This window comes from Galleria mellonella, unplaced genomic scaffold, assembly GCF_026898425.1.
Source record: "Galleria mellonella isolate WM207_F2 unplaced genomic scaffold, CSIRO_AGI_GalMel_v1 utg133, whole genome shotgun sequence".
In the NCBI taxonomy this organism is placed as follows: Eukaryota; Metazoa; Arthropoda; class Insecta; order Lepidoptera; family Pyralidae; genus Galleria; species Galleria mellonella.
This window is the reverse complement of record NW_026441990.1, coordinates 499,519-526,978: the sequence shown is the minus strand read 5'-3', so window position 1 is coordinate 526,978 and position 27,460 is coordinate 499,519. Positions and strand designations below refer to the sequence as shown.

General features: G+C 32.6%; 1 protein-coding gene across 3 annotated transcripts; it reads right to left on the bottom strand.

Annotated features, from left to right (window-relative positions):
- Positions 1-381: 381 nt before the first annotated feature.
- Positions 382-26,281, bottom strand: LOC113511016 (uncharacterized). Of its 3 annotated transcripts, none has more exons than XM_026894573.3 (3): positions 25,500-25,928; positions 24,518-24,582; positions 382-7,964 (listed from the first exon to the last, which is right to left on the bottom strand). In XM_026894573.3, exons 2-3 carry the CDS (start codon positions 24,570-24,572, stop codon positions 4,480-4,482), a joined length of 3,540 nt encoding a protein of 1,179 aa, XP_026750374.1. In that variant the 5' UTR covers positions 24,573-24,582; positions 25,500-25,928; the 3' UTR covers positions 382-4,479. The 3 variants fall into 3 exon arrangements, 2 of the variants coding, with proteins under 2 accessions (XP_026750374.1, XP_026750372.1); XM_026894571.3 differs by having other exon boundaries at positions 25,309-25,927; XR_008253825.1 differs by lacking the exon at positions 24,518-24,582 and having other exon boundaries at positions 7,827-7,964; positions 25,309-26,281.
- Positions 26,282-27,460: the final 1,179 nt, after the last annotated feature.

The window sequence follows — 27,460 nt, the reverse complement described above, 5'->3', positions numbered from 1 at the left end:
AACTACACTATGTAACATTTTTATTTATACAACTTAGAATGGCAAACTAGCGGACGGCCTATCTGATGGAAAGTGGTTACCATCGCCTATAGACATGAGCAGTACTATGGACGTAACAGAGTATACTGTTTCGCCCATCATACCTTCCATGCGTTGCCATTCCTGAGGACTCGGGTGTTATTCCTCTGTACCCAGTAAATTCACGCCATATCCCACCCTTCAAACCGAAACAACTGCTTAACGGTTGAAACACGAATAGGACAGAGCTACCCAAGCAATTGACTTTTGTACAAAAATCGCAATAAAAGGATATCGGGTGTTCAAAAATCGAACCCGCAAGCAGTTAGCAGCAGCCAGTTGCAATAAAAATAATTACGCATATTATTTTTAATAAAGTATTTATTCATCATTATTCAATCACATTCTCTCGTATCTAAATGTTAAAGATTCACTTTCTTTTTAAATAATAAACTAAAATACAAAAGTCTTTTATTATTAACTTAAAAATATCTTTTCTTATTCTACAAGTGTTTTTGCACCAAATATGCGTTTTTACAAAGCAGTAAAGAAAATACTTTCTTATATTTGACTCCTGATCATTAATCTCAAAATACTACATAGGTTTTAGAGAACATCATCTAAGCTTAAGTATATTTATAAAATGTAATAACTTCAGAAAATAATATTCGTCCTTGCTATAAACTCTGAATACATGCATAATAAATAAACTTTTATAAATCATTCTCGCTATAATATTTGAGAGTAGGCAGTTTATACCTATTCGTAACAGAAAAATTTGGTTCAAGTCTATATCTAATGCAAATATAATAATAGTTGCATTATTGTTCTTTTATACAAGTAAGGAGAACATAAAAATGTTGACAACATAAAATCGATTTTTATTAGATACTGAAATACAAATGTCATTTCATCAAATCTAAACATTTCGATAAATACAACACCATACATATAAATGTTATAGTATGGTATATAGTATATATAACAGGCCACCAAACGCAATTTATAGATACAATTGATAAAACAATTTTGAGAAAATATCGGTCATATTTAAATGTATTAACCGATTTAAAAATCTCAATACGATTAAGCTTCTGGGACAAGGCATCTTTTTGATTCCCCCAACAATAAAAAAATAAGTCGTCAATACAACGCACAGAGAGTGCTCGGCGGCAAAATTCTAAGATGCAATCATATCCTTGACCTCGGCGTCCCCAAGCGCCACCCCTTAAAACTGGTTTACAGTAATATCTGTCAATAAGTTAAATCACCCACACAATGCTACATTTCAAGGATTATACCTACTCTAACATTAAAAAGGGCACCATACATAAGGCCCTGCGCAAATGAAGGCCTTTTGAAAATACAGTGTTTATTTACCATAGACACGTGTGCTATGCCAAGTACACTACGTCAGAAAATACGGTATGAAAGGCAAAAACTGGTGAGATGAGTGTCGAAAACGTCATATTCTAACTCCTTCACCATAAATTTAATCGTAATGGGTTTAAATAAGTAACTATATTTGTTACAAGAATTATAAACCACCAAAATGTCTACAAGCAATTCTATGTTCTCCATTTTAATAGAAAAAAAGTACGTCGAGCATCTACTAAACTAAACCGATTTTGATGAAATTCTACAAGTATGATAATATCTTAAGGAAGAATATGAATAATTCCATAATTAAAATATTTAGGATATGTTGTTTTAAATTATTCTAAAGTACTAATATTAAGTACAAAATTATACGTAAAAAATATGCTATTTTTTTCGTATATAATTTTGCACTACCAAACAAACAGTAAGTAAGTAAATTTAAAATATTTTAATATAGAAATTGTTATCATCTCGGTAGTGTTCTACAGGTCAAACTGAACATATTTTCTAGAAAAAATATAGTCCAAAAACGACAAAAAATTTCCATCCTTCCTTAGATATGATTCTCGTCTCATTACCATCAACTCTCATGGAAGACTTTCGCGTTCCAATATCAACAAATGTTTAAAACAAATTCAGCATAAATTTTAAACAAATTTAGATTTTTCTGAACAATAAAAGCAGGTAATGTTACTAATTTCTGTAATATATTTCAATACCATTTTCAAATATCTGATGGTATCCATTTTAATTTAGCTACCAAAATAAAATTGCTTACGTATCAATGTATCAAAACTACAATATTTCTTCCATAAATAAATAAAATAGCAGCTCGACGCCGAGTGGTACCATAAATTTATATGTAAATTGAACAACATTTTCATATTCATACATCCAAAGACAACTGATACTGTAGAAAACATGAATATTTAACCTACCTACTCATAAAAGTATAGATTCAATTCTCAAGATATTCATAACTATTGCACTCATAATTAGCAATACATTGATTTATGGTGATCGTCCGTACTGCAAATACGAAAATATTTCTAGACAATGATATTATAACAAAAACAAAGTATAGTGCAATCTGTTTCAAAAGACTTGTATAAAAATATAAACAAACTAATAAACTGGCCAGACAATATGCTCCCAATAGTAGAACAAATAAAAAATCCTTTAATCAATTAAATGTTTCCGTGATAATTTCAACAAAACTTGATTAGCTTTTCATTAGTTCGAGGGTAAAAGAGATTTTTAGTATTGGAGATTAGCAACCCCATTGCTAGCTATAAACCCTATCAGGTACACCTTCCCGATTCCCCCTGGAAATTATCGTGATTGATTTATTGTTGAATTCGTCACGATGTGCTAACTGACCCGCTTCATACTAACCTATTATCCCTCACTGGTACCCCGCCAGAGTATTCCGATAGCACAGATGTGGTTACCAATTCATTATCATCCATTAAGAAACGGGTACTTAAATTCTATTATAATTGACTATAGATAATACGTTACAAGCGCCCAGAAAATATGACCTGGACGAGACTTAATTAACGCAAGTGGTACACATTTGTACATAAATAACAAACACTAGCCAAATAAGAATAAATAATAATATTATTGTTTTAAACGCTTCATTCTATTTATTTCAAAATTAGGAACAAGTAAATGTCGATGTGCATGGTCGCTGTGTTTAGAACATTTCATTTATATTTTTTTTTAAATTATAGTTATCTACTTTTTGTAAAATTTAATAATAAATGTTTCCTATTCTATTCTATTATTTTCTGAATTCATGATTGTTCAATTATACCGAAGTGTAACGTCTGAATTAGGCATCTGTCGTTATTCAATAACAATTGTCAATATTTTGAATTTTATTCGTAATTAAACTGCTGAAATTTTGGATTTTGATAGATTTTTTTGCATGACAACCAAGTTGACGGTCCACCCGATGGAAAACGGTAACACACAAGACACAAGAACAGTGTCATAGGCATAACAATAAAATTATTTGAAAATTTCAAAATAGAACGCTGTAATACATTTTGGTGGTTTCCAAATGTTCCATATTGAAAATTGACAGGTAATACAGAGCTTGCCATTCCATCTCAACTCCAAGCCTCAAAGAAATCATTGAAATCAAAATCCAAAATTACTATGCATTAAATAAAGGAAAAATTTTAAAAATTTTACCAGATGACAAAACTTTTAATATTGCACATAAATCGTTTAAATCATATCTAATACTCGGTAAGTATCTAATTCATACATATTTAATTATAATATAAATATTTGGTGAACACAATTTTTCTCATAATGGAATCGTTATATAAAACTCTTACATATTATCAACTTTGATGATGGAGAGATTTAACACACCGCCTCACTTTTCTATTGTCGTAGATTCGATCCACGCACAATACAAACATTTGTATTCGTGAGTATGGCTGTTTCTATTGGTTGGGTGTTATTTATGTATGTGTATTTAAAAAAAAAAAAGCAAGCATTCTATCTATTGTCTCGTATCCCTAGTACAAGATCAACTGAGCTTGGGACTAGACGGCGCTGTGATATTTATTATCGTATACTTTGCAGTGCGGGCGTAAACTTATCATATATGGGCATCATATACTTGAACAAAAGAAAATCGATTTTATATATTCTTACAACCTAAGTACTCTAAAGTACTGAATAGCATAATGTTTAACAGTCACACTGGAAACATCAAGGAACTTAATGCAATAGTTCTTTACAATATTCTATTTTTAAAAAAGTAACAGTCATTTTTATGTAATTATAAGATATCTTGTTGTAGGATCTATTCTCTCTACATTTAAAAAATTACAATGAAAAAGTTATTGTTAATCTAAGAGTTAATAAAAAAATTCGGTCGCTCCGTATCGTCATAGTTGTGACCGTATAAAAATACGTACAAATACAAAATTATACGAGTTGTGAATCTCGCATACTTACTGCAATTTTGTGCCCTTTGTTCTTGTAAAAAAATAAAAACTCAATTTGTCAAAAAAAAGTCACTTTGTCCACATTTTTCTATATCACACAAGTCCTAATTTAAGAATTTGGTAACGGTTTCAAAGGGCCTAGACTTAATAAACCATCAGCGCCGAGCGCTTGCAAATTATTGCTGATTCCATTGTGAACGGACACAACCGGAATACCGAAGCATCCACTCGCTTGCTCTCTATTCGCTAACGGAATAAAACTATAGATACCTAAACTACTTAGTCGTTTTAAATTCTCCTCTTGCGAAAGATCCACGACCGGCAATCCTAATTCTCTATTAGGACCAGATACATTGTGGAACACCCTCTTATGGTGCTGCAATTGTAAGGATTTTGGATAAGACGCTGGGCACTCGTCACATTTAAACATAGGTATTTTACTCTGTGGATGTGCATTTGACATATGAACCTGTAAGGAGTTCTGATTCATGAACATTTTCTTGCAAATCCTACACGATAACATACCCCCACCAACCTTTGCTTCGGGTATTGAGAAACTACTGGATTTTGATGTATGCTTAATACTAACTCCTGCTCCAAGATTCGGTATATGCGGTAAAGGTCTCTCTGGAGTTGGGGAGCGGCTTTTCTGTTTCGCCTTGACACTTATACCTCGGGATGCTAACACATTCGCCATAGCGCTCGCTTCTTTATTCACAGTTTTCTTCGTTATTGATATTTGGCTGCCTAGGTTTAATTTGTCTTTAGCGCCCTGCACACTCTGGATCATGGGAAGACCGTCGCGTTGTTTCTGCATTGCCATTACTTGGCAATCTTCGTTATCATGTTTGCCAGGCAACAACATATCGGGTCTTCGCTTCTGATTGGGCCCTGCCATCATTCCTCCAGGTCGTTTTATTGGCATACGAGGACCGCCAGGTTTCCCACCACGCACCTGCCCATGAACCTGTATTCCAGGTCTTATTGATGGTCTCGCGTTTCTTACGTTTGCCATTCTAGGTCTAGCTCCTGCCACCGTAGCTCCAGCTGCCATTCTAATTTGACTAGGTGATGGCATCTGCCCTCCAACCACTTGACCAGGCGCATTCGCTTGTGGTCCTAATTCTTGCCCTGGGCCACCAGGCATCCCTACCAATTGACCTGGAGCAAATGTTTGCACATTTTGTATTCTAACGCCACTACTGGGTGGTTTCATGGTACCACCAGGACTTGACGAAGGAACATATTGATTAGGCGTAGCTCCAAGTGGTGGTCCCATTTGACCCATAGCTTGCTGCGTATTCATCATTCCAGATGAGTTTGGACCATATGCCTGTTGCATACTTTGAAGGGGAGAAGTGTTTGGATATGGCGATGATCCTGGTGAAAAAGTATTTTGCGCGCCAGGATAACCACCGGGCTTTGACATCGGTTGTTGTTGAAATTGGTTATAGTTTTGCTGGCCCATATAGTGCTGACCAGGATACTGCCCTGACATTGTTTGTCCTGGAGCACCATACATATTGTTAGATGTAGGTGGAAAACCAGAATGCATATTTTGTCCAGATTGAGGATAAGCATTATAAGGCTGAGGCACCATTCCTCCAGCACCTGGATATGCCTGAATATTGATCATTACATTTTGTTGATGTGTGAAGCCTGGACCACCACCTCCCATCCCAGATAGTTTTCCAACTTGTTCTGCTAACTGCTTGACCGGCAGTAAATTTTGAAGTATGTTTGAACTAGGATTATATGGCATAAGTGACGATGATGTTGGTGCCATAAGACTCTTGGAGTGTCCTGTCACCCTTTTATGCTCTTCTAATAAAGATATATCAGTAAATCTAGTATTACAAATTTCACATGTGTGTTGTGGACCTAATGTATCTATAGATATGTATTCACTAGCGTCTGATAAGGAGAGGTTTTCTTTTTTTGTCGCAGTTGAGAGCAAGCTTTCAAAGATATCATCGGTACTTTTTTCAAGCATGTCAAGAGGTGGTTTTGAATCTGGTGCATTCCAATTGAAATTATGTTGTTTCTCAGTTGAGGGAGTAGTGGAGGATAATCGCGCTGATAGAACAGGAGTGTAGCTCGATTGTGAAGAACTAGGATAAGCGGGTGGTGGATAAGATGGTGCAGAATTTTCAGATTTGGGAACAACTGGCTTAATGTCAGGTGCTGGAGTCGCTGAAACCACACAACAGTCATCATCTTCATCATTAGAATCTCCATTAATTTCTATAATAGTCATATCGCTATCATTTTCTTTCTTTGTGACTGGTAAGAGATTAGTAGTTGTTGACGCAGCAACAGGTGCAGAAAGAGTAGAATTATGATTGTTGAAAAGTGGTTGACTACTTGAGACAACAGCAGAGCCTGGTTCACTTTTAATTTTAGCTATTATTGGTGATGATGTATTATCGCTTGGTGTTGGTGAAGTCCTTTCAGATTTTATTTGACTGGAAAATAATGGAATATTGGAATTTTGCGTCTCCACACTACCTACCTCCTGTTTAACAACAACATTATCCATATTTACCTCATGAGATTGACGTCGCTCTGGTGTAGACACAACTGATGTTGACTCTTTCTGAGTTTGAGGTATCTCTTTAGATGCAATTGGAAAATTTGCACCTCTTTTAGGTGTTTGTTTTATTGCAGGTCTTCCCGGTTGTTTTACTTGTGGTATTTCTTTAACAATTGCAGATGTATTTGAAACTGAAGTCTTTACAGGAGTTCTAACAGGTTCTACTTTTTGTACTATTGATTTACCTTGAAGGTTTTTAAGAGTTGTGGCAATTTTATCTTTCAGTGTCGTTTTATCCAACCCATCATTGTCTTCATCAGCAGAGTCTTGTTCTGGACCAGACGCATCCTGATCTCCTGACTTGTCTTGGTCGTCGTCACCTTCTTGATCTTCTTGACTAGCCTCATCACCACTACCTCCGTCTTCTTCATCAGATGCTTTGAAATCTTTTAAGCCATTGACTACTTTAAAAGAGTTAGTATTACCTCCATCAGACTTAAGTTTAAGTTTAATACCACCAAGTTTACCTAACTTTTGCATAACATCATTCGTATCCTGTTCTTCTGGTTCTTTCTTTATTGATGTTGTATTTTTCTTAATTGTGAAACCTAATCCACTTAATTTATTTAATGCAGAATCCGAACTTTTAAGTTCTGTTTCAGTCGGTTTTTTGAGTGAAATCCCTTTGTTTTTGAGTATTTGTGATATATCTATTTTTTGTGGCGCCGTTTTCGGGCCAATCTTTGGCGGTGGCGAAGGTTCTTCTTCATCAGACCAATTTTCATCTCCAGAAGGAGAACTATCTTCGTCGTCGGACGGCAGCTTGTCAAGCACCACGGAGGGCAGGGACACGTGTTGAATCAGATGAGTTTCTAATTCTTCCCAATTAGGGAAATCTTCCTCGCAGGTGTGACACCTATACTCTTGTTTAGGTTTCTTAATAAGAGCTCCTGAAGATTGAAGCCTTTTCAATATACTCGCGACATTGTTATTTGGAGGTTTTATGTCTTCTTTCTCTTGCTCGTCCTCTACTGAATCATCTTGTGCTTCGTCATCTCCATCTGAAACACAAACAATGTACGTTTCAAACATAATTCTTAACAATACACACAATATAAGAACTTTCATATTACAAAATTAAATTTTATAAAAAAACAATACAACATCAGGAAATCGTGATGTTTGTTACAAGCACTGAAAAGATGATGTATTTATTAATAAGAGTAGCTCTTAAAATTATAATTACATCCTTCAATAGTCCTTGAATATAGGAAATAAAAATAATGATCCGACATACAGTGTATGTATTATATACCATCATAGGGTTCATACTTGTTATTCTATTCCCTATATGTTTCATATTTTCGGCTGTCATCAAGCATTGTGGATTGAAACCACGATCACAAACCATGGGGTTACTTCAAGAGTAATAAATAACAGTAGATGAATATTGAAATTCAAACGCTTTGCACGCTCTATAGCCAATACTAACCACATAATGGTACCATATTGTTCGAATAGATGCAAAATCAGTATACCCTAATTGTAATGGATCCCAAATCTAACTGAATTTCTCTAAGTGTTGTTTTATGTGTGCAATACGCGTTGAGGTCGAGCTAATAAGGTATATTGCTAACAATTGGGTCTGTTAGTCCCATTACTAACAATCACCTTTCTCCTTGTGGAACCTGTTGGGCAACACAGTCCTCGAGAGTGAAATTGAAAGCGCTGTGAAGGAAGCAGAAAAACAAACGTGTACCGCTCTCCTACGGGAGCATCCGACGTACAGCGGGAACTTTGACTCATTTTCATCTCATAAATCTATGACCTGAAGTATAACATAAAACCGTTTTATTAATTCCTCATCTATACCAGTGATTTCTGATGTACAATGATAATTTTGGAAAAATCTTCTGGCTGTATTGCCGTCATTAGTGTTGCCACTAACTTGCTTCGGTTTATCTATATTTAATCCAAGTTCTTCTCTGAACCTTCTTTGTATATTAGCCTTCTTTTGCATTTTTAAATCTTTATTTTCTGCTGTTGTGGCAGACCATTATTCAAAACCTAGATTGTAAGATAAATGTAAAATAAGTTCCATAAATCTGATCCAACAATGTAAAGTTGAAAGGCCACATTAATAGAAAGTTTCATCGACAGGTTTGTTTTGTACTTTTTCTGAATTGTTCATCTCTGTCGGTTTTGCACCGCAAATGGTACATACAGCACTTGATAAAGTTTCTGACAAAACTTGAGCCACTTAGCCGTCAATCATAGTTAATTATAACGTGTGTTTTATTTCAATACCTTCGCCACTATGATTGATAAGGGAAGAATTAAGATCTAAAATTTGAGCATTAATCTCGTCGACTACCCTTGTTGTCTTCTCAAGTGTTGCCTTTGAAAATTCTATTAAGATTGGTCGGCAAAATCTTACTGATGATGGAGCAGGTTATTGCATAATACTTCATTCGAATTCAAATCAATAAGTCTCAGGGGCACTAATGATGATATAAACAAATTTGAATCGGAAATTATATCACTCTCTTCAGGCAGGACTTGCTTGTATTCGCTTTGTCCACTTGATCCATCACAACCCCATTTTGGAATGTAACATTAAGTGGATTGAACCAACCTTATAAACATCATTATTTTTTAGAAGTCTGGCTGAAGTGTGATCCAAAAGATCTTGCAGTTAATTTCTGCTTTAACATTAGTAATTTCTATATATGATTTTGGCGGATAGCACGATTCTTTAGTTTCACGAATCAACTTATATGATGAAAACCATAAGCAATTCTTTGCTATCAAACAACTACTCATAATTTCATACTGTACCTTGTTCAGATTCAATTCTATAAAAATGTTAAGAGCTTCAACTTTTGAATATGTTGTTATATGTGCCGGTTCATTAAGTAGATTACTGCACATTTCACTCTTTTTTTTCTGCCAGCAATGCTCGTAAAATATCAACGATGAATGCTTCATCTACTTCACCATGTGACCTTAAACCCTGTATGTATGAGTTCAGTATGAAATCAAGTCCACAGGCATCAAGCAATTCCTTGTTTTTCCGTTTCTCTGAACTGTCTTCAAACGTTTTAGAATGTCTTCCTCTTTTCTCTGTCGAAGTAGAAGGATCAGGTTCGCATGTAGTTTTTTCTAGATTTACAGTTGAAATGCCATCCAATCAATTGCTATTTTGCTATATTTCTTAGCAATTGCTATATTTCCTAATAAATAAAACCAAAGTCAGAACTTCGGCAAGCTTCGGCATCTGTCAAATCTCCAACTCAAAGTTTGAGAAAAGAAAATAGTACATGTAACGATATATGGATCTTAGGTTAAGTAATATTCTACTAAACTAAATATATTTTAATAATAGTAAAGTACACATTCTAAGCATTCTAAAATCACACTCTATGACTTCTATTGTTTTGATACTATAAAAATATACCAAACGAATTTAAGTTATATAATTATTTTTGTATTTTTTTTCATTCCTTGACTTTAGATGCTGTTCTATGAAGGATGAATAGTCAGAGATTTGAATCATATTTATAACGATAGAGTAACTCTTTAGCTACAATTTGAGGTGATAAACATGCATATCCACGGAGTTTTAGAAAAAAGTATTTATGAGATGGCTTTCTTAGGCGAGTTCCCACTGTGCGACGACCCGGTTTTTTTAACGTACCAATTGAATTTTTTCTTTCCACAGTTCTTTTGTGTGATATTTTACATTTATCAGGTTAGCTAATTGTGATCAACGATCAAAAGGATACGTATTATATGTCAATTTGATATGTCTGGTGGGTGAGGATGAAAGTAGACAAATTACTTTTAAAATTCGTCACGATGGGCTAACTGACCTGCTTTCATCCTCACCTATCATCTCTCACTGGTGCCTCGCCAACGTACAAAAAATCATTTCCTATCTTTCAAGTTGAAGCAAAGAATAGACATTTACAAAATAAAAAAAAAAAACAATTGTTCGGTTTCGCAGATGAACGTTAAGGTTATTAACGACCATACCGTAGAAAGGGGCTATTTGCAAGTCGTGGGGTTAAATGGAATTTCTTAAATAAAAGATTTGATTATCTACGTATATTTTTTAGTTTAGCAATGAGTAGAATATTTGTTGTCACCTGGTAACACAACGACTATTGTCAATTTTTTTTTAATTTTTGAGGTTATAGTTAAGCATTACACGAGGCAGCAAGTGTTTAAAAAAAAAAAGAATTTTCGCTCTTTTTCGTAAGTATTTAACTTTCGTCTGACGCATGAAACATAGAAAGGTATGTACCATGCAAGTTAAACTATGTATACGTGTATTTTCCGTAGATTTCAGGGGTGTATGTTGCTATTTTATATCTCTGTCGAGCTAGCTACTGTTTCTACTTTTTGTGATTGGGGCTTTTTGAGATTGATTTTGGGGTTATTTGGAATATTATTTCAAATAGCCCCATCTAACAATTCTTTATGCATTAGTACGGGTTTGAGTGATGGTTTCAAATAGCCCCAAAAGTGCAAAAAAAAAATATTTAAGGGTAAGTCAGTTCCCAGTCATCAAATTAAATTCGGCAAAATACCTAATCTAAAAAATGGGACTAATATTCCCAGGAAAATTTATATAATGTCTTTAGGTGTGCGCAGGCTAGCATATAAGTCAGTGCCGACATTGAATAATTTGAAGTTGCGCCGTTATTTTCACGACGTTATATAAAAAATAAATAATAAAAAAAATATTAAAAAATAAAATATAATAATAAAATGAAAAAATAAAATCAAATTACCTATTAAAAATATATTAAAAAAATGTATAAAATAGTATATAAAATATTTTTTAATATAATTTATTATTTAAAATAATTTATATTATATAAAATAATTTTATTCTTTCCACACAGGGAAAATCAAGAAAAAATCATGTTGCGAACATATCAAAGGAAATATACCAACTCACGTTGCGGTAAAACACATCCACCATATCTAAGTTATTCTAAAGAAAGTTTAGAAAACGCAATAAAAGCCATTCAAAATGGTTTAATGAAATTAAAAGAGGCTTCCAAAAATTACAATATTCCAATGAGCACTTTGAGTAGGAAATCTAGAAACAAAAATTGCACGCAAGAAAAAGCGGGGCACCCAACTCTATTTTCAATAGAGGAAGAGAAGACTTTTGTAGAATATATACAATTACTGAGCCATTGGGGATTTCCTTTGGATACAACTGACTTACGAGTTTTGGTACTCGACTGTGATGATAAAAACAGTAAATATTACATTGGATTTATCGAAAATATTAAATTTGATGGACAAAAATATAATTACAGTGTTAATTTTTACAAAACTATTAAAAAGCCACAGCTTGCGTTTTGGATTAGCAAGAAAATTGATCGCGATGAAGTTGATGACATATGGATTGTGAAAAAAATTATTATGAATAATAATCCTATGAAGAAAAACGAGTTTCTTCTCGCTGAAGAAAGCGATATGGTGTATTTTTGAGATACTTTAAGCCACTTTATTTTTCCAGAATTTGTTTTTATGTTAAGCAAAATTTATAATCTTTTGTTATATTTTATAGCATTTATGTAGCTTTAACTAGGTATGTACCTAGTAGTTACTTTTATGTTTCTTTTCATAATGAAGATTATAAAATAATTTGATTAAAAATATATTAAGTATTTTTATTTATACCTATACCTATTACAGAATTAATTATATCTATTAGCTATCACGTAAAAATTGAAAACAGCCTCCCCTTAAGAATTCCAAATATTGCTTTACTTATAATAGGCACATCTTATTACATTTACTTCTAATTCCAAATAACCCCATTTTATTTAAAATAATAATTTTGTTTTCATGACTAACTTCATATAATTCACTATTTTCTTAACCGATAAGAATCAAATTGCGATAAACTTCAAGGCAGTCTATTCTAGAATAGTTCCAAATGTCTCTCTAACGGTTTTATTAAGCACAGTTTTATAAAATGTCAAAAATTGGTTAGCTTCTACATAGGATACCAAATAGCCCCAAAGTAGCAATATTTGGAATAGCATACTTAAAAACATATATCTTCAAAACTACGCATGATAGACTTATTGTAGTGGTAGTCATTAAAAAGGTATTATAGGAACTGGTCAAAAAACCCCTTGTCGAGTAAATTAATGCATTGCTCTTTTATTAAATACATGATTTTGCAAAAAAATAAACCAAATAGCCCCGTTCTACGGTACGGATTTTTATATATTAAAATTTTTCCATAATACCTGCTGTGTGGGTTCTAAAATTGGAACTTCTGTCATAGGCAGCTTCAAATTGCTATTTACCTGCTCAAGTCGTGTGTGTAAAGTAGCTGAAGTTCAAATAGTAGAAACAGACGCATTACCTGACTATTATAAAAAAATTGTAACTAGAAGATGTCGATGGTGCAGGTAATTAGGCAATATTTAAGAAAATATGAGATAGTCCTTTAAAAGAGCAGTAGAAACTAAAAATTTTTTTTTCTTTAATTCGTTCCAATGTAAAAATAATTGTATGCGATAGAGCTCACTATCTGATCACATTATTCACATAGATAGATACTATTTATTGTTTCTTCCATAAGATTACAATACTAAACTTATTATAAATGCAAACAATTACAAGAAAATATTACACCGAGAAAACAATGGGCGGTCTTATCGCTAAAAACGATCTCTTCCAGACAACCTTTGGATATATCATATATCACATATTATCTTGTAACGATAGAAGCCCCTATTATCCTTTGCGGAGCAAAAGCAACTTGTGAAGCAAAATTTATTTGTATACACGAATCCGTATTTTTTTTTTTTTTCAATCTATTCTTGTACGTATACACTACAGTCGCAGAGTTACCGCCACAACTTTACAGGGACTTTTAGGGTGCCTAGGAGTTCTGCGATAAAACGTGCACGTCCAAAATTATAATCTGAAGCAGCGCATACAGGCATACACATACACACGTATACACATAATAAATACGCAGAATTGCCGCGACAATCTTATAGGAGAGCCTAGGTCTTCCACGGGAAGGTTACGGCAGTGCCGTGATCGTGTATGACCACGTTCTTATCGTACGGTAAGCTTAAAAGCGTCTCAATAATATTCACACATTTTGCTCTTCCATTGTATCATGACGATAAAAACGTACAATATCGTGAACTTCCACGGAAAAATATAAAACGCCCAATAGTTAATTTTAAACTTTCGCGATGTTTACACATATTAAAAAAAATATACATATTTTAAACGGGACTTAAATACGCCGTGTGGTCTCGGCACAGAGTGGGCCATCCCTTCCTTTCCCGTGGGTGTCGTCGGCAGCAGCGTCCCTCTTAAAACATCTCTCAAAACCTAACTGAGGTCGCCAACCCGCCTGTCAAGCGTGGCAACTACTGGCAAAATTTCCCTTACGGGAGAGGGTTATGTTCAGCAGGGGACAATTAACGGCTGAAATAATTATAAAAAAAAAAAACACTCCTAACGTGACCACGACGTGATGCAATCCACGTCGACGATACCGTCAGCAATAAAAAAAAGTAGGTATGTAAATACTATTTATCTGCAAAAGTTTTTCATCGCGTTAAGTATCGATTGTGTATTTAAAATATTACTAGTCAAAATAAAAAATTTGAAATCATAATTTAGGATTGTTCACAAAAAAAGAATTCAATTGTGACAAAACCAATTGCTTTCATTTAAATAAAAATATATCCCTTCAGATAAAAAAAAGGAATTATACAAATCGGTTTATAACTAACAGAGTTATGAAGTAACAAACATAAAAAGAATACAACAGAAATGAGAAGAGAGAGAGAGAGAGAAAATCGATTGATAATTTTCCATCATTTTAAGTATACGTCATATTTTAATGAAAAACTAACTGGCCCAGTAAACTTTTTTACCACCCTAAGTCACTTGTCGGGGTAAAAAATATAGTATCTCTAAAGTTGGGCCGAATAATACACATTTACAAAATTCCATTCAAATTCATATCTTTATTCAAATAAACTTGTTTATAAACACAATTAAAATCATCTTTTATGAATGCAGGGTTCGAGAAACCATCGGTTGAAAAGAACCTACAAAAAACTCAACAGATACTCTTTTAAATTACAATGGATGAGCGTTTTTGGAGACATCTTGATATGAGATTTTTACATATGTATTGACCGACGAGAATTTCTGTTAAGAGTATTCTTCTAGTTTCGGAACCACTCTAAACACATGTAAGTCAAATTCGTTTTTTTATAATACATGAATAATAACATGTTACATCACAATCTTGAGCAAAACCAAGGACAAAAAATCTTTAAAAAAAAAATAAACCTAAATAAAAAAATAAACAAAAACCAAGAACATAACCGTATTATAATAATAATAATTTATTATAATAACTATTATATTAGGGGGTCAGGAGTGTTACATACGCCGCATACCCGTATGCGACCTCGGTCTCCCGAGCCGCTGCAGTGTCTCTCCCTTTCCTTTCCCACATAAGCGCCTTATTCATCTTATTTACTAATTTCCTTTACGCATTTCCAACGTTCCCTTCCATTTTTCCTCAATCTTTTCCTCCATACCGTATGTGGCGGGAACCACCAACAAATGCATTCCCAACGAGGGTTGACGTTAGGCAGGCGGCCGGTCGTAAAAGTAAGCCAAATCTTTTTGTAATATGGATAAAAAACATATTACGCCGACCACAAATAATAATTGGGATATGGGTAGAAAGACGATGAATAACTTATATTATATTATACATTTAAAAGACAAAACCTACTTTTACTGTAATTTCCAGTGCCGAGTTTGTTACAATCATGGTTATGCAATAAAGTTATTATTATTATTATTATTTAAAAGACAAAATCTGTTTAAATTCGGTGCTAATTGCTGAGTTATATTATTATAAGCAAATGTCAAATTATACATAGTATAATTTGACATTTGCTTACAATTATTTAATGGTAAAAATACCAATCCTTAAACAAACAAACCTATTATAATAAAAATATTAAAGTATTAGAATTAAATTTCGTTATTAATTTAAGCTGTATCACAATAATTCTTGTTCTCTGTGAGCTTAGCACAGACTTGTAATTTTGTAAATTATGAATAAATGATCTGCATCTTGTTTTTTTCTTTTTAAGTCGGTTTTTAATTTTTTTTTTTATTATTATTATTATTTGACGCTTAGTGGAAATAATTGGTAAGCAATGAGTAAAAAACTACTTCATATAATAAAATCAAACTGTCATTTTATCATAACAGAACTGTAAGTTTCTAAATTAATTAACTTTAGTGTGAATTATAGTCTCTTTTTTTTTCTTTTTTTTCAACAATTCGGGACTGTACTAGGTCTTTCTTCGGCTTATTTAGTTCTAGTGACAGGCGGGGGTAATAAGGTAGTGAGATACCACTAACAAAATATATATACAGTGGAAGATAGAACCCCTCATTTTTTAAAGTCGGTTAAAAAGGTTCATGAATGTGATCAACCGAAAAGAGAACGTTCTACTCTCATCCATTGACCGCACTATGCCGGCTCACTAAGTGCTTTTTCACGCTACGTTAGAAGGATCCGAGGTAAATAGGACGAAGAGAACACGTCACGGGACAAAGGCCATTCCACGATGTTACAGTACGATTCGTTTAGGAGTTCACAAACTTATTTGTACTCAAATGTCAACGGTGCACCATGTAGGGATGCAGTTTTATAATACTTACGATTGTTGTGGTAAACTCAACTTTTCTTTGGAAAAAAAAAGCAATAGCTAAGATTTCTGCTCGTTCTTCTAAATTGAAATTGCATTCCGAACTTGATGGTAAATTCATAAATAAAATTACTATTCAAAAATCCTTTATTATTATTATTTATTTTTGAATTTAGTTTTTTGTTTAGCACAATCATAAACTGTCATTTTGAATTTCACACGCATAAATACTTTATACCTACTCTATACTTTATTGTACACAAAAAAAAAATACATTTATATAATACATTAAATAAAGATGTACAACAGGCGACCTTAACTCTGTATGAGTTTTCTTTCAGTAAACCCTGAGTGGAAAGGAGCATTAATTACCAGCGGGCAGTGAGCGTACAATAAGACGAGGAAACAGTATAGTTGTTTTTATTAAGAAATAATAAATATGTTTACATATATACAGAGTAACTTATACACTTACATTCAAAATACATACATAGATGTATATAATAATACATCATTCGTGATTATCAGTAAATATTTTTATTGTCAATAATTACAATTACTTTATCATAAAGAACAAGTAATTTATTATGCCATCAAAAACGAAATTAAAAAAAAAATGCTAATACTCTCAACGCAGTTCTTCTACTAGAAAAAGATGCGAAATCTCATGTAAGATCAAGCGAGTCATTTTATCTAAATAATAATTATAATGACTTTGTTATTGCACTGGTTAGATTTACTTTGTAACTTAGTGTAGTATATTTATTGCTAACAATAAGACATAAATAATTGTCAGCATTACTACATTACAATTATTAAACATTACAAAAATTTACTGGTGAAGTCACCATCCTTACTATAGGCTAAGTGACCTGTCTTTATCTTTACTTTTTATCACTCACTGGTACCCCACCAGCGTATACTGATAGCGCAGGCGGGCTTACAATAACATTTCAATTATAAAAAAAAAATTGCCGATGACAATCAACTGGCGCTACGTTTTAGTACAAAGTGACGTAATCTCGTATTTTTTTTTAATAAGTGATAATGCTATGGTTACCCCACCTGCGCTATCGGTATACGCTGGCGGGGCACCAGTGAGTGATGATAGATGAGGATGAAAGCAGGTCAGTTAATCCATCGTGACGAATTCCACTAGAATTAACCACGATGGTTTCCAGGGGGAACCGCGTGGAGGTCGACCTGATAGGGAATATTACTAGCAATGGGTTCATTAGACCCCATTACTAACAATCCCTTCCCCCCCGTAACCTCGTATTGAAAACAAATATGACGCAAACGCTACATTTGCAAAAGTAACGTAAAAATTAAACAACGATGAGAAGTTAAATGCAATTCTTTTTACATTATTATCTCTTTTACTATTACTGTACACTTTCTAACAGGAGATGGGACATTTTTCTCAAATCTTTGTTCAATACAAAAGCGATATCAATTGTGAACACACTTATAAACGTGTGTTTATTGGTGTGTGTGTATACACACACCAATAAACGATGAAATTAATGAATGAATGAGTATACTTTATTTGCATTATACAATATAGGAAATAATCAAAACAAAAAACACAACGATACAATTGTATAAATACAGTAAGGCGGTCTTTCTGCTGAGAGCAATCTTTTCAAGACAACCTTAGGTAACGTATGTGACGTATTTTATAAAATTAGGGTATGATGAGGCTGACATATCCTTATAGGATAAAAGCCTCTAAATAAAAAAGATTAAAAAAAAAAACCCTAGGTTAATGGACTAATTGTTGTACAAGTAGGTATTATAGTATTATATAATTAAGAAAGTACCTAAACTACATAAAGTACATAAACGATGGAATGTTTCGTAGTTGTAAATATTGCAGTTTAAAACGCATACTCGCATGTTTGCATGTTGATTTCACTTAGCAAGAAGTAGTTTTTTGCTGCTCAAAAAAAAACAATTACCTCAACCATAACAGAATAAATAAGGACCTGCACTCTACCAAGATAAAATTTAACAGAGGGAGATTTTGTACACAAGTCGTTTGCTTGGGCACCTCTGTCTCATTCGTGTTTCTACCGTGAAGCAGTTGTGTTTGCATAGCTGTGTTTCGGTTTAAAGGGTGGGATATGACAGTAAATTTACAGGGTACAGAGGACTAACACCTGAGGGCCTACCACGAAATATTATCCGAAATTTCGGGGACGAACGAAATAGAAATTTGATGTTAAAATTACAATACATGCCGCTAAAAATTATTAAAAATATTAAAATATCGTTCCTCTGGACTATTAGGATAGGATTTATGATGAATGAAACGTTAAGCTCCATTTACTGGGTCGATTTAGGTACGAACAAAAACACGAAATTGAGCCCGAAAATTCGGAATTTCATTTCATGGTAGGCCGCCTGAGTCCTCAGGAATGGCAACGCATGGAGGGTATCATAAGCGAAACAGTATACTCTGTTATTTCCATGGTACTGATCATGTCTATAGGCGACGGTTACCATTCGATGTAAAGAAGTGTTAAAATCGATTCAAGATTGGCGATACAATAGCGTACTTTAGTCGTAAAAAAAAATCAGACTACATCATTCTGATGAATCCAAAACATGAATGGTTTCGAAAATAAGTAATTTTTACTGACTTAAACAGTTAACTTAAGTAGGTACTCGACGATAGTCCGACAATCTGGACAAACTAATGGTTGTAGGCAAGATAGAGGGTAAAAGACCACGCGGATGATCGCCTAATCGATGGTCTGACCAAGTAACCGCTGTTACGGGACTGTCAATTGCAGCTGCCCTGCGAGAAGCTGAAACCGTGCAAAATGGAATAACATCATAAGAGAGGCAACAGACACCTTTCAAGGACACGACCTTCAGTAATGAAGAGGACGAAGAAAGAGAGTAAGTAGGTACATCGTGAGGAAATAATCACGACCACAGCCTTTGCAAAAACAGAACAGAGTCAGTTGTTACCAGTGTACCAATGCTAACAACAATTGTCTTAATTTTTCAGTTTTATCATCATCATAAAATACTATATAGTATAAAACAAAGTCGCTGTCGCTGCCTGTCAGTCCCTATGTATGCTTAAATCTTTAAACTACGCAATGGATTTTGAAGCGGGTTTTTTTTTTTAATAGAATGTATCAAGAGGAAGGTTTACATGTAAAATACATGCACAATATTGTAGAGAAACGCTTATAAATTCAAAGCTTTCTAATATGATGTCGTAAATAAACGCTTTTTGCGTTTCAAACGCTGGCTGAACCCTACGAGATAAATCAAAATAATGTACTACAGTATTGTACACCTTAAAAAGGTCAACAAAAAAGTCCGCTATGGTATATGTCTATCTCTCAAGGATAACCCACAATAACCATTTTTTATCCTTTACATTGTAAGGGAAAATATATAGTAATAAATTTACCTATATATATAAAAATTAATGCCACTTTTCGTTGGAATTTTTTAACTCAAGGACGGGATCACCTATCCAAACCAAATGTTTAGGCTTTATTCGGACTATTTAATAGATGGTTTATGTGAAGTTTGCACAAAATCGGTTGAACGGTTCTTCATTTATCACATTTTTGTAACAAATTAATAAATGGCGGATCATTTCGTTAATGGGGATTACTATCAAATTATTTTTTTTTTAAGATGGGGATTGTGCTGTCAAATTGAAACTTTTTTCAATATTGACAGTACAAGCATGTTGTTATGTCATTCATGCGGTCATTTCATTTTGGACTTGCTTCGATTAAAGCAAATTGTCAGCAATAATTATTGCTTTGTGTTTATATTTTTAAGCATATTGTTCAAATCGGTTATTCCATTCAATAGATATTACAAATTTAATAATTCCCTTTCGCGTTGTACATGTTATTCGTACTTATTGCGGTGCGGAATAAGGGTAGGTAGGTATATATATATAGGTAATAAGGGTACGTGCGAAGCCGGGACGGGCCGCTAGTATATATATATATATATATATATATATATATATATATATATATATATATATATATATATATATATATATATATATATATATATATATATGTATATATATATATATATATATATATCTTCAAGTATTTAAAAAGATGCTATATGATCTTATCTTTTATTCGCGTATGGGGTCAACTAAACCGCTGCACGTCAACCCGTTGGGAACTTTTGTGCTTTCCCCTACTACTATACTATCATTTTATAGATCCTATATATTACCTTTACGATATCCCGCGGTTTAAAGTATCTAGTTTCCTAGCTCCGGATAATTGGATAATTCGTTCCCAGTAGACTCATTCGCATACTTGCCAATGTAACAGTCATATAATAAAGCAAATATATTTAAAAGTTTTTAACAAAAAATAAAATAAGAAAAACATCTGCTTATTTCTGTTTTCTCAATTAAAAAAATGTCCTTAACATCTTGAAAATAATAAAAAATATATTTGTACTAAGTAATAATAATTTTCTCAAACATGCATGGAAATGTGAGCATTATTTTGACAATCTTCTTCGAGATTAATTAAAATTGCCGTACTGGCCAGATACATGCGGGCAGCGGCCGGCAAAAGTTGTATGAAAATCCATATCCGTCATGTTTTGCGTCCAGATAAATTGCTACGTAAACTCATATCTATCCTGTAATTTAAAAATGGAATGACCTTTTACTTCGAAAAACCAAAGAGATAACTAATAAAATATTTTATTTAAATTTCGAACTGCCTGGCTAATAGAAAGCTATTTATTGAAAAAAAAAAAAACAAAGGAGCATTATGGCGCGTGAAAAATTATTATTGTTCGTTATTCGTTGATTGAAATTAAAAAGTAAAATTGTGTTTTTGATTTCCGCGTATTATTTGAGAAAAGTACTATACAAGCCTTGGCCACAACTAGGCATTGATGGACTCACGTATGAGTGCCTCGGCTCCTTCTCGACCCACATTTGCACGTTCGTCCATCAATACCTCAGTTGCTGGCCGCTGTAGTAATGTACTATATGTGATGTGAAAAATGTAGTCATAGTTAATGAATTATGGATGGTAAATTATAAATAATTTCAAAAATGTTTTTATACCTCAACACGCATAAGTTATTCATCCTAATTCCCATGTCGATATCGATCCTTGATAATAATCACTGAACTTCACAAGATATTCACATATATTCATTTCTGTATACACGATAACAAACTACATATGTATAGATACTTTACATATATGAGTATGTTGTGTATACACATGTATTTATATATGCATCATGATGATGATGATGATGCATGATGATATACGTATACACAACATACTCAAGCATTCACACTTTAGCGATGGGTAGCTATACAGATACCCAGCTATATAACGGCAAAGAATAGCCGTGGCTAAGTTATCTGTTGTCCATGTAGCTAGCTATTGGTTGTATAGCTTCGAGCGGATGACACATTATAACACAGCCACGACTAACCGCCAACTGACAAGTACGTTCGGCGGCCGCCTATGGCAGTTAAGGCAGCTATCGCGGCTATTGCCTATCGATAGCGAAATAGCTATCGCTATCTCGCGTAGCTGTCGGTAAACGTCCGAATCGATAGCGAACGCTAGCCGATATTTTTTTATTTATTTAATTTTTCTTTCAAAAAACTTTGTAGTCATTATTATATTAGGTAAATATATTTATTGATAAAAAATTTATTTTTTATTTATTTAGTTTCGTCAACAGCAATGCCATCGATGGAGATTATCAAAATTTATTTTGTCAACAAATGTAGACGACATCAATAAACTTAAACAGGGTTCATATGCTTACTATTACTACTTATAAGAACATTGTAACAACTCTATATTAAGTACATGAATGCATTATAATAAATAAACAGTTGATCAATTTGATTATGGCTGATACAACAAAAGTTCTTAAATCATGCTATAGGTGGCATGGACAAAATGGACAAAATTAAGAAATTGTTTTACTGCTACTTAACATAATAATGTCTACAAAGTAACTCATTGAATAATGAAATAAAAAAAAAATAGCATCATATCTCTTATATATTACTGTGTCGGGGATTGTACGCGACGTAACATAGGTGGACAGTTAATCAACTAAATAGGTAACGCTAAGGTTAACACTACTGGCTCGATTATAATGAGTATTTCATACAATAGCTAAATAGCCAAATAGCTGGCTATTTAGCTTGCTATTACACCATAAATAGCCGAATAGTTAAGTTATTAAAATTTTTGCTAGTTACCCATCACTATCACACTTTCATATGCAAACCTACCACACACCAATAGATTACATATCAATAGTAAATAAATATATATTATGTAAATAAATATTTCAAGTTTCCTACTAATCATGTAAAACTACTACATAAACTGTAATATAAGAATTTACAATACAAAAATGTTATTAAGATGTTCAATTTAATTTCATAAGTCACAAATATAAATTCCTTAAAGAAAACAAGACAACCAGGAAATGTTATGATGTTTGGTTATTTCTACAGCTAATGTCAATATCAATAAAAATGACATTCTTGTCGACTTAACCTTTTATTGCTGATATTGAATTTAAAATTTTTTGCCAAAAAATAAAGCAAAATTTTAAGAAATGATGTAGTTTAATTAAATATGTACAGGATTTTCCTTCTTTACACTCATACATTGTATATTAACTGAACCCAAGGTTCATACATTTCTGAAACATCTTCAGTATTTAGATAACACTTCAGGTATATGTTAAACATAAATTACTTAATATACTGATTCAAATGGACTAAATTTACAGCTATGCCATAAAATTCATATAAAACAATTTTTTTAAGAAACTTTATATTTTAGATAATATTATATTGTAGCAACTTATACTTATGTAAGTTTATATTTATCAATATTTATATTTATTTATGTAATAATAAAACTAATTGTTGTAAAACAGAGTATATCAAATATATATTAATAACCAATTGGAAAAATTGCTACAACCAACAGGGTGTCATATAAAGAACTGGACATTGCTAAAGATCACCATATTCCATGAATGCAATAAATAAATTAATTGTAAAATAAGAAAAACTAAAATCTGTATGTCTTCTCAATGTACGTGTTACACAAAATTTCCATTAATAGTAATGGAAATATTGTAAATATAATACAAATATCAATTATGATAATTCCATTCATAATTGATAAAGTTTATTTGCACATGTGTTGATGGACATATTATTTTACTACTTTCTTTTATGGAACAAAATTTTTTATTACGTATTTGATAATTCATAACATTATTTGTTACATAATTATATTTTTGTGTGCAAACAATACAATTAGCTTAATTTTTTACAATCAAAACAGTAATTTTACTGACACACACTTATGACACAAGTTCTATGAACATGCATATATAGATAAAAACTAATTACTTTCATGCATGAATAAAGTATATATAAATTATAAACAAATGTGATTCATAAATGAATTGTTGTACTACTGGTTGGAAAATAGTAATAAACAAACTTGATAAATTAATTAGATATTAATTGGAAAATAATAGTCAAGAAAATTTATTTTTACATCCATGCATGAATTAAGTATACAGGCTATACCTAATTAAACCTCAATGGAACTTAATAAAAACAAAAATACCTCAGTTTTGTTGAAATTATTGCAGAAATAAACTAAATTAAATTAGTAATAAATTGACACATTCAATTAATTTACAGACACGTGATGCTACTTTTATTCATAAATTAATTAGATGTCTGTCAGGTTAGAATATAATATAGCAAAATATAAATTCATGCATGAATTATTTTTAATATTTTGATAGGAAAATAATAAGAAACAAACCTGATTCATCGTTTGTTGGCGATGTGGGATAATCAGGTTCTAGTTTAGTTGCCATGATTTAATACCTGTGAACAAGTTAAATAAATTTTACCATTAGGTATCTTGCTTGGTCTGTAACTATTGATATAACTTCTATTATGGCATAAGTTTTAAATATTGATTCAGTATGTATAAAATAAATACTTCTCATCTTATGCATTTATTACAATGATACTGTACTTACTGTGTATTAATTATTCTTAATAGCAATTAAAATATAATTTGTGATTTGTAAACTCATTCACAGTTATAGATCATTATTTCTAATATTACTGCAAAATAAATAAAAATGCAAAAAAAAAAACTAAGCATGGAAGTGTAGCTGTTATTTGGTCAAGTCATACTAGTTAACTTACCATATCCTAATCTAATAATAAATAGAACATATCATACAAATATATTTAGGACATTGTTCTGTATAGCCTATATGCAATACACTACATACAGATAGGCTGTCAATATACAATCTAAATAAAAAAAAAGTATTTAGGTACTTACTAACATATTATATATTAACATTTAATAACTCAATACTAACTTCATGAGAAATATTTTAAATATATTTTGCGAAAACCTAATTAAGTATGTTTATTATCTAGTTACGCCAGAAAGCGGCAAATAAGTAATTTTTTTATTACGCTTACTTATTGTTAAATGTTATATTGTATGTAATATAACTCAACAACAATAACAACAAACTACTTAAAAACGGCAAGAACATGCTTAAAGCCAATAGAAAGTTAAATACTCACATTCATTTATTATCCATTCAATTATAATACAAAAGAAGTAAAGTCCAAAGCATTATTTTCACCACATAAAAAACCTCAAATTGTTGCATTCAAAATGTTATTGTTCACGGCAAAACTCACAGTCAAATTTAGGTTAATCCAAACAAAAACAACAAAAATTTTTATCCATCAACCACTATCCACACACTTACAGGAAAACAATAACCAGTATGTACGGAAAATGCAAATAACTTATTTTCCGCGAACTTCTGTCACCACTAACCACTTCTTTCAACATGAAAATCAAAATGGCCGGCCAAATAAACTGCTCAACTCATGTCAAAATGTCGATATCAAGAATACTGAGCGTCGCGCTCATGTTATATCATTTAATAATTAAATCAGGCGTAGAGTTTTACAATATATATTATGATTGTAATCAGATGGAAATTACAATTGTAATAATAGTAATAATGAGTCAAGGTAATCAAGTCACCGGCCGCGACCGAATCTACTTGTACACCGTGCGTTTCGATCGAAACCACACAGACTCGCACAGTCACATAAGCAGGCAGATGAGTACGCAATGACGCGATGGAACGAAATTCTGTTCCGTTCACTCACAGGCATAGACGCAGTGCCAGAGCCCAGTGCCAGTGCTGAGAAGTGCCAGTATTGGCTGGCTGGCAAATACCAAGCGGCAGACTGACGCTAGTGTTGTCTGTCTCCTTCCAATACGTCTTCATTATATATGTCTGTCTCACTCTGCGCTTTCTATGACTTGTGCTATTTACATAACTCAGACTACACAGCAATATAGAATAGGAGAAGCATTTATTATCGGAACGGGTCGCTCGCTTTTAGTGCCGACGTAATGACCTCGCTTGCTCGGCTCGAGTGGCAGGCAGAGCGCTATGACTTGTGAGACTTTGGATTTAGGTAATAATAATAATGCGTTGGCGGATATGATTGTATCGCTCGGGCGAACCAAACCGAGCGCTCGCTCAGCGTGTTATCGGTTTTACTTTGCTGTGTTATATTACTTAGCTAGAAAATTAGGATGCATAAATATTTATGAAGCCGGAACGGACAGTGCTGTATTACTACATTATTCTTATAATATATAGATGGATATGAAATATACTGTAAGCTTAAATTAAGTATTCATGTAATAATAAAAATTAACGATATAGAGTTAGGTGAATAGGTACCTAGATCAAAAAGATAAAATAATGAGGCTACTATTAGCATAGATATTAAATGTACGTAAATAAAAATTTTTAAAACTAGCTAACTGCCTAGACTTCACACTTCACTATAACTGCCTACCTAAATAAAGTGCCAAACATTAAACAGTGCCTTAAGGGAATCCATAGTCCTTTTTTGGGTTTGAGAACCTGATGCCTTACATGTAATTTTTTTATTTCCAATATATGTTCACGGAATGATATATCTTTTATCTTCTATACTTATAATAAATCTGTAGAGAGGCCAATTCTGTACATGAAATATATCTCCAAAATAACTATCAGGGGTGACCAGTGATCGATACTGATGTCAAAAATACAATCAGTAAAATTTTTGTCTGTCTGTCTCTGATGGAGGGGAGATTCTTTATGGAAGACTGTCTTCACTTGTGGTATACTTCACTTTAATATCTATTTTTTAACACTTTTTAGGTACCTTACTTATTCTGTACCACTTGTATGTAAAAATTTTGTTCGCTTCCTCAAATATAACTAATTGAATTTAAAACTAGTTATTTTGATAAATGAAATTTACCTATTTCTATACTTAAAATCATAGGATGATTTTCATAATTTAAATCATGATTAAATCACTTGATTGATAACTAGTTACAACGGAAACCTAACGTTTCCGTTACACTCAAATATATATTCAACTGGCTTTTGTTCATTATTTCGTGAGTGAATATTTCAGAAACGGGAAAACCAATAAAGTAGCGTATCAAGATAAAACATATACATACATTAAGTAACTTTAAAATAAACCTAGATATAGTAAACCTTCAGGAACATATCCGTTAAAACATATTCAATTTTGAGCAGTTGTTTTTGCGTGATGCCGAAACAAACATACAAACATGCAAAATTTCTAAAAAATATTGTTTTGGCTTCAATTGCTCTTATTAAGATCCCTCGTAGAAATTTTT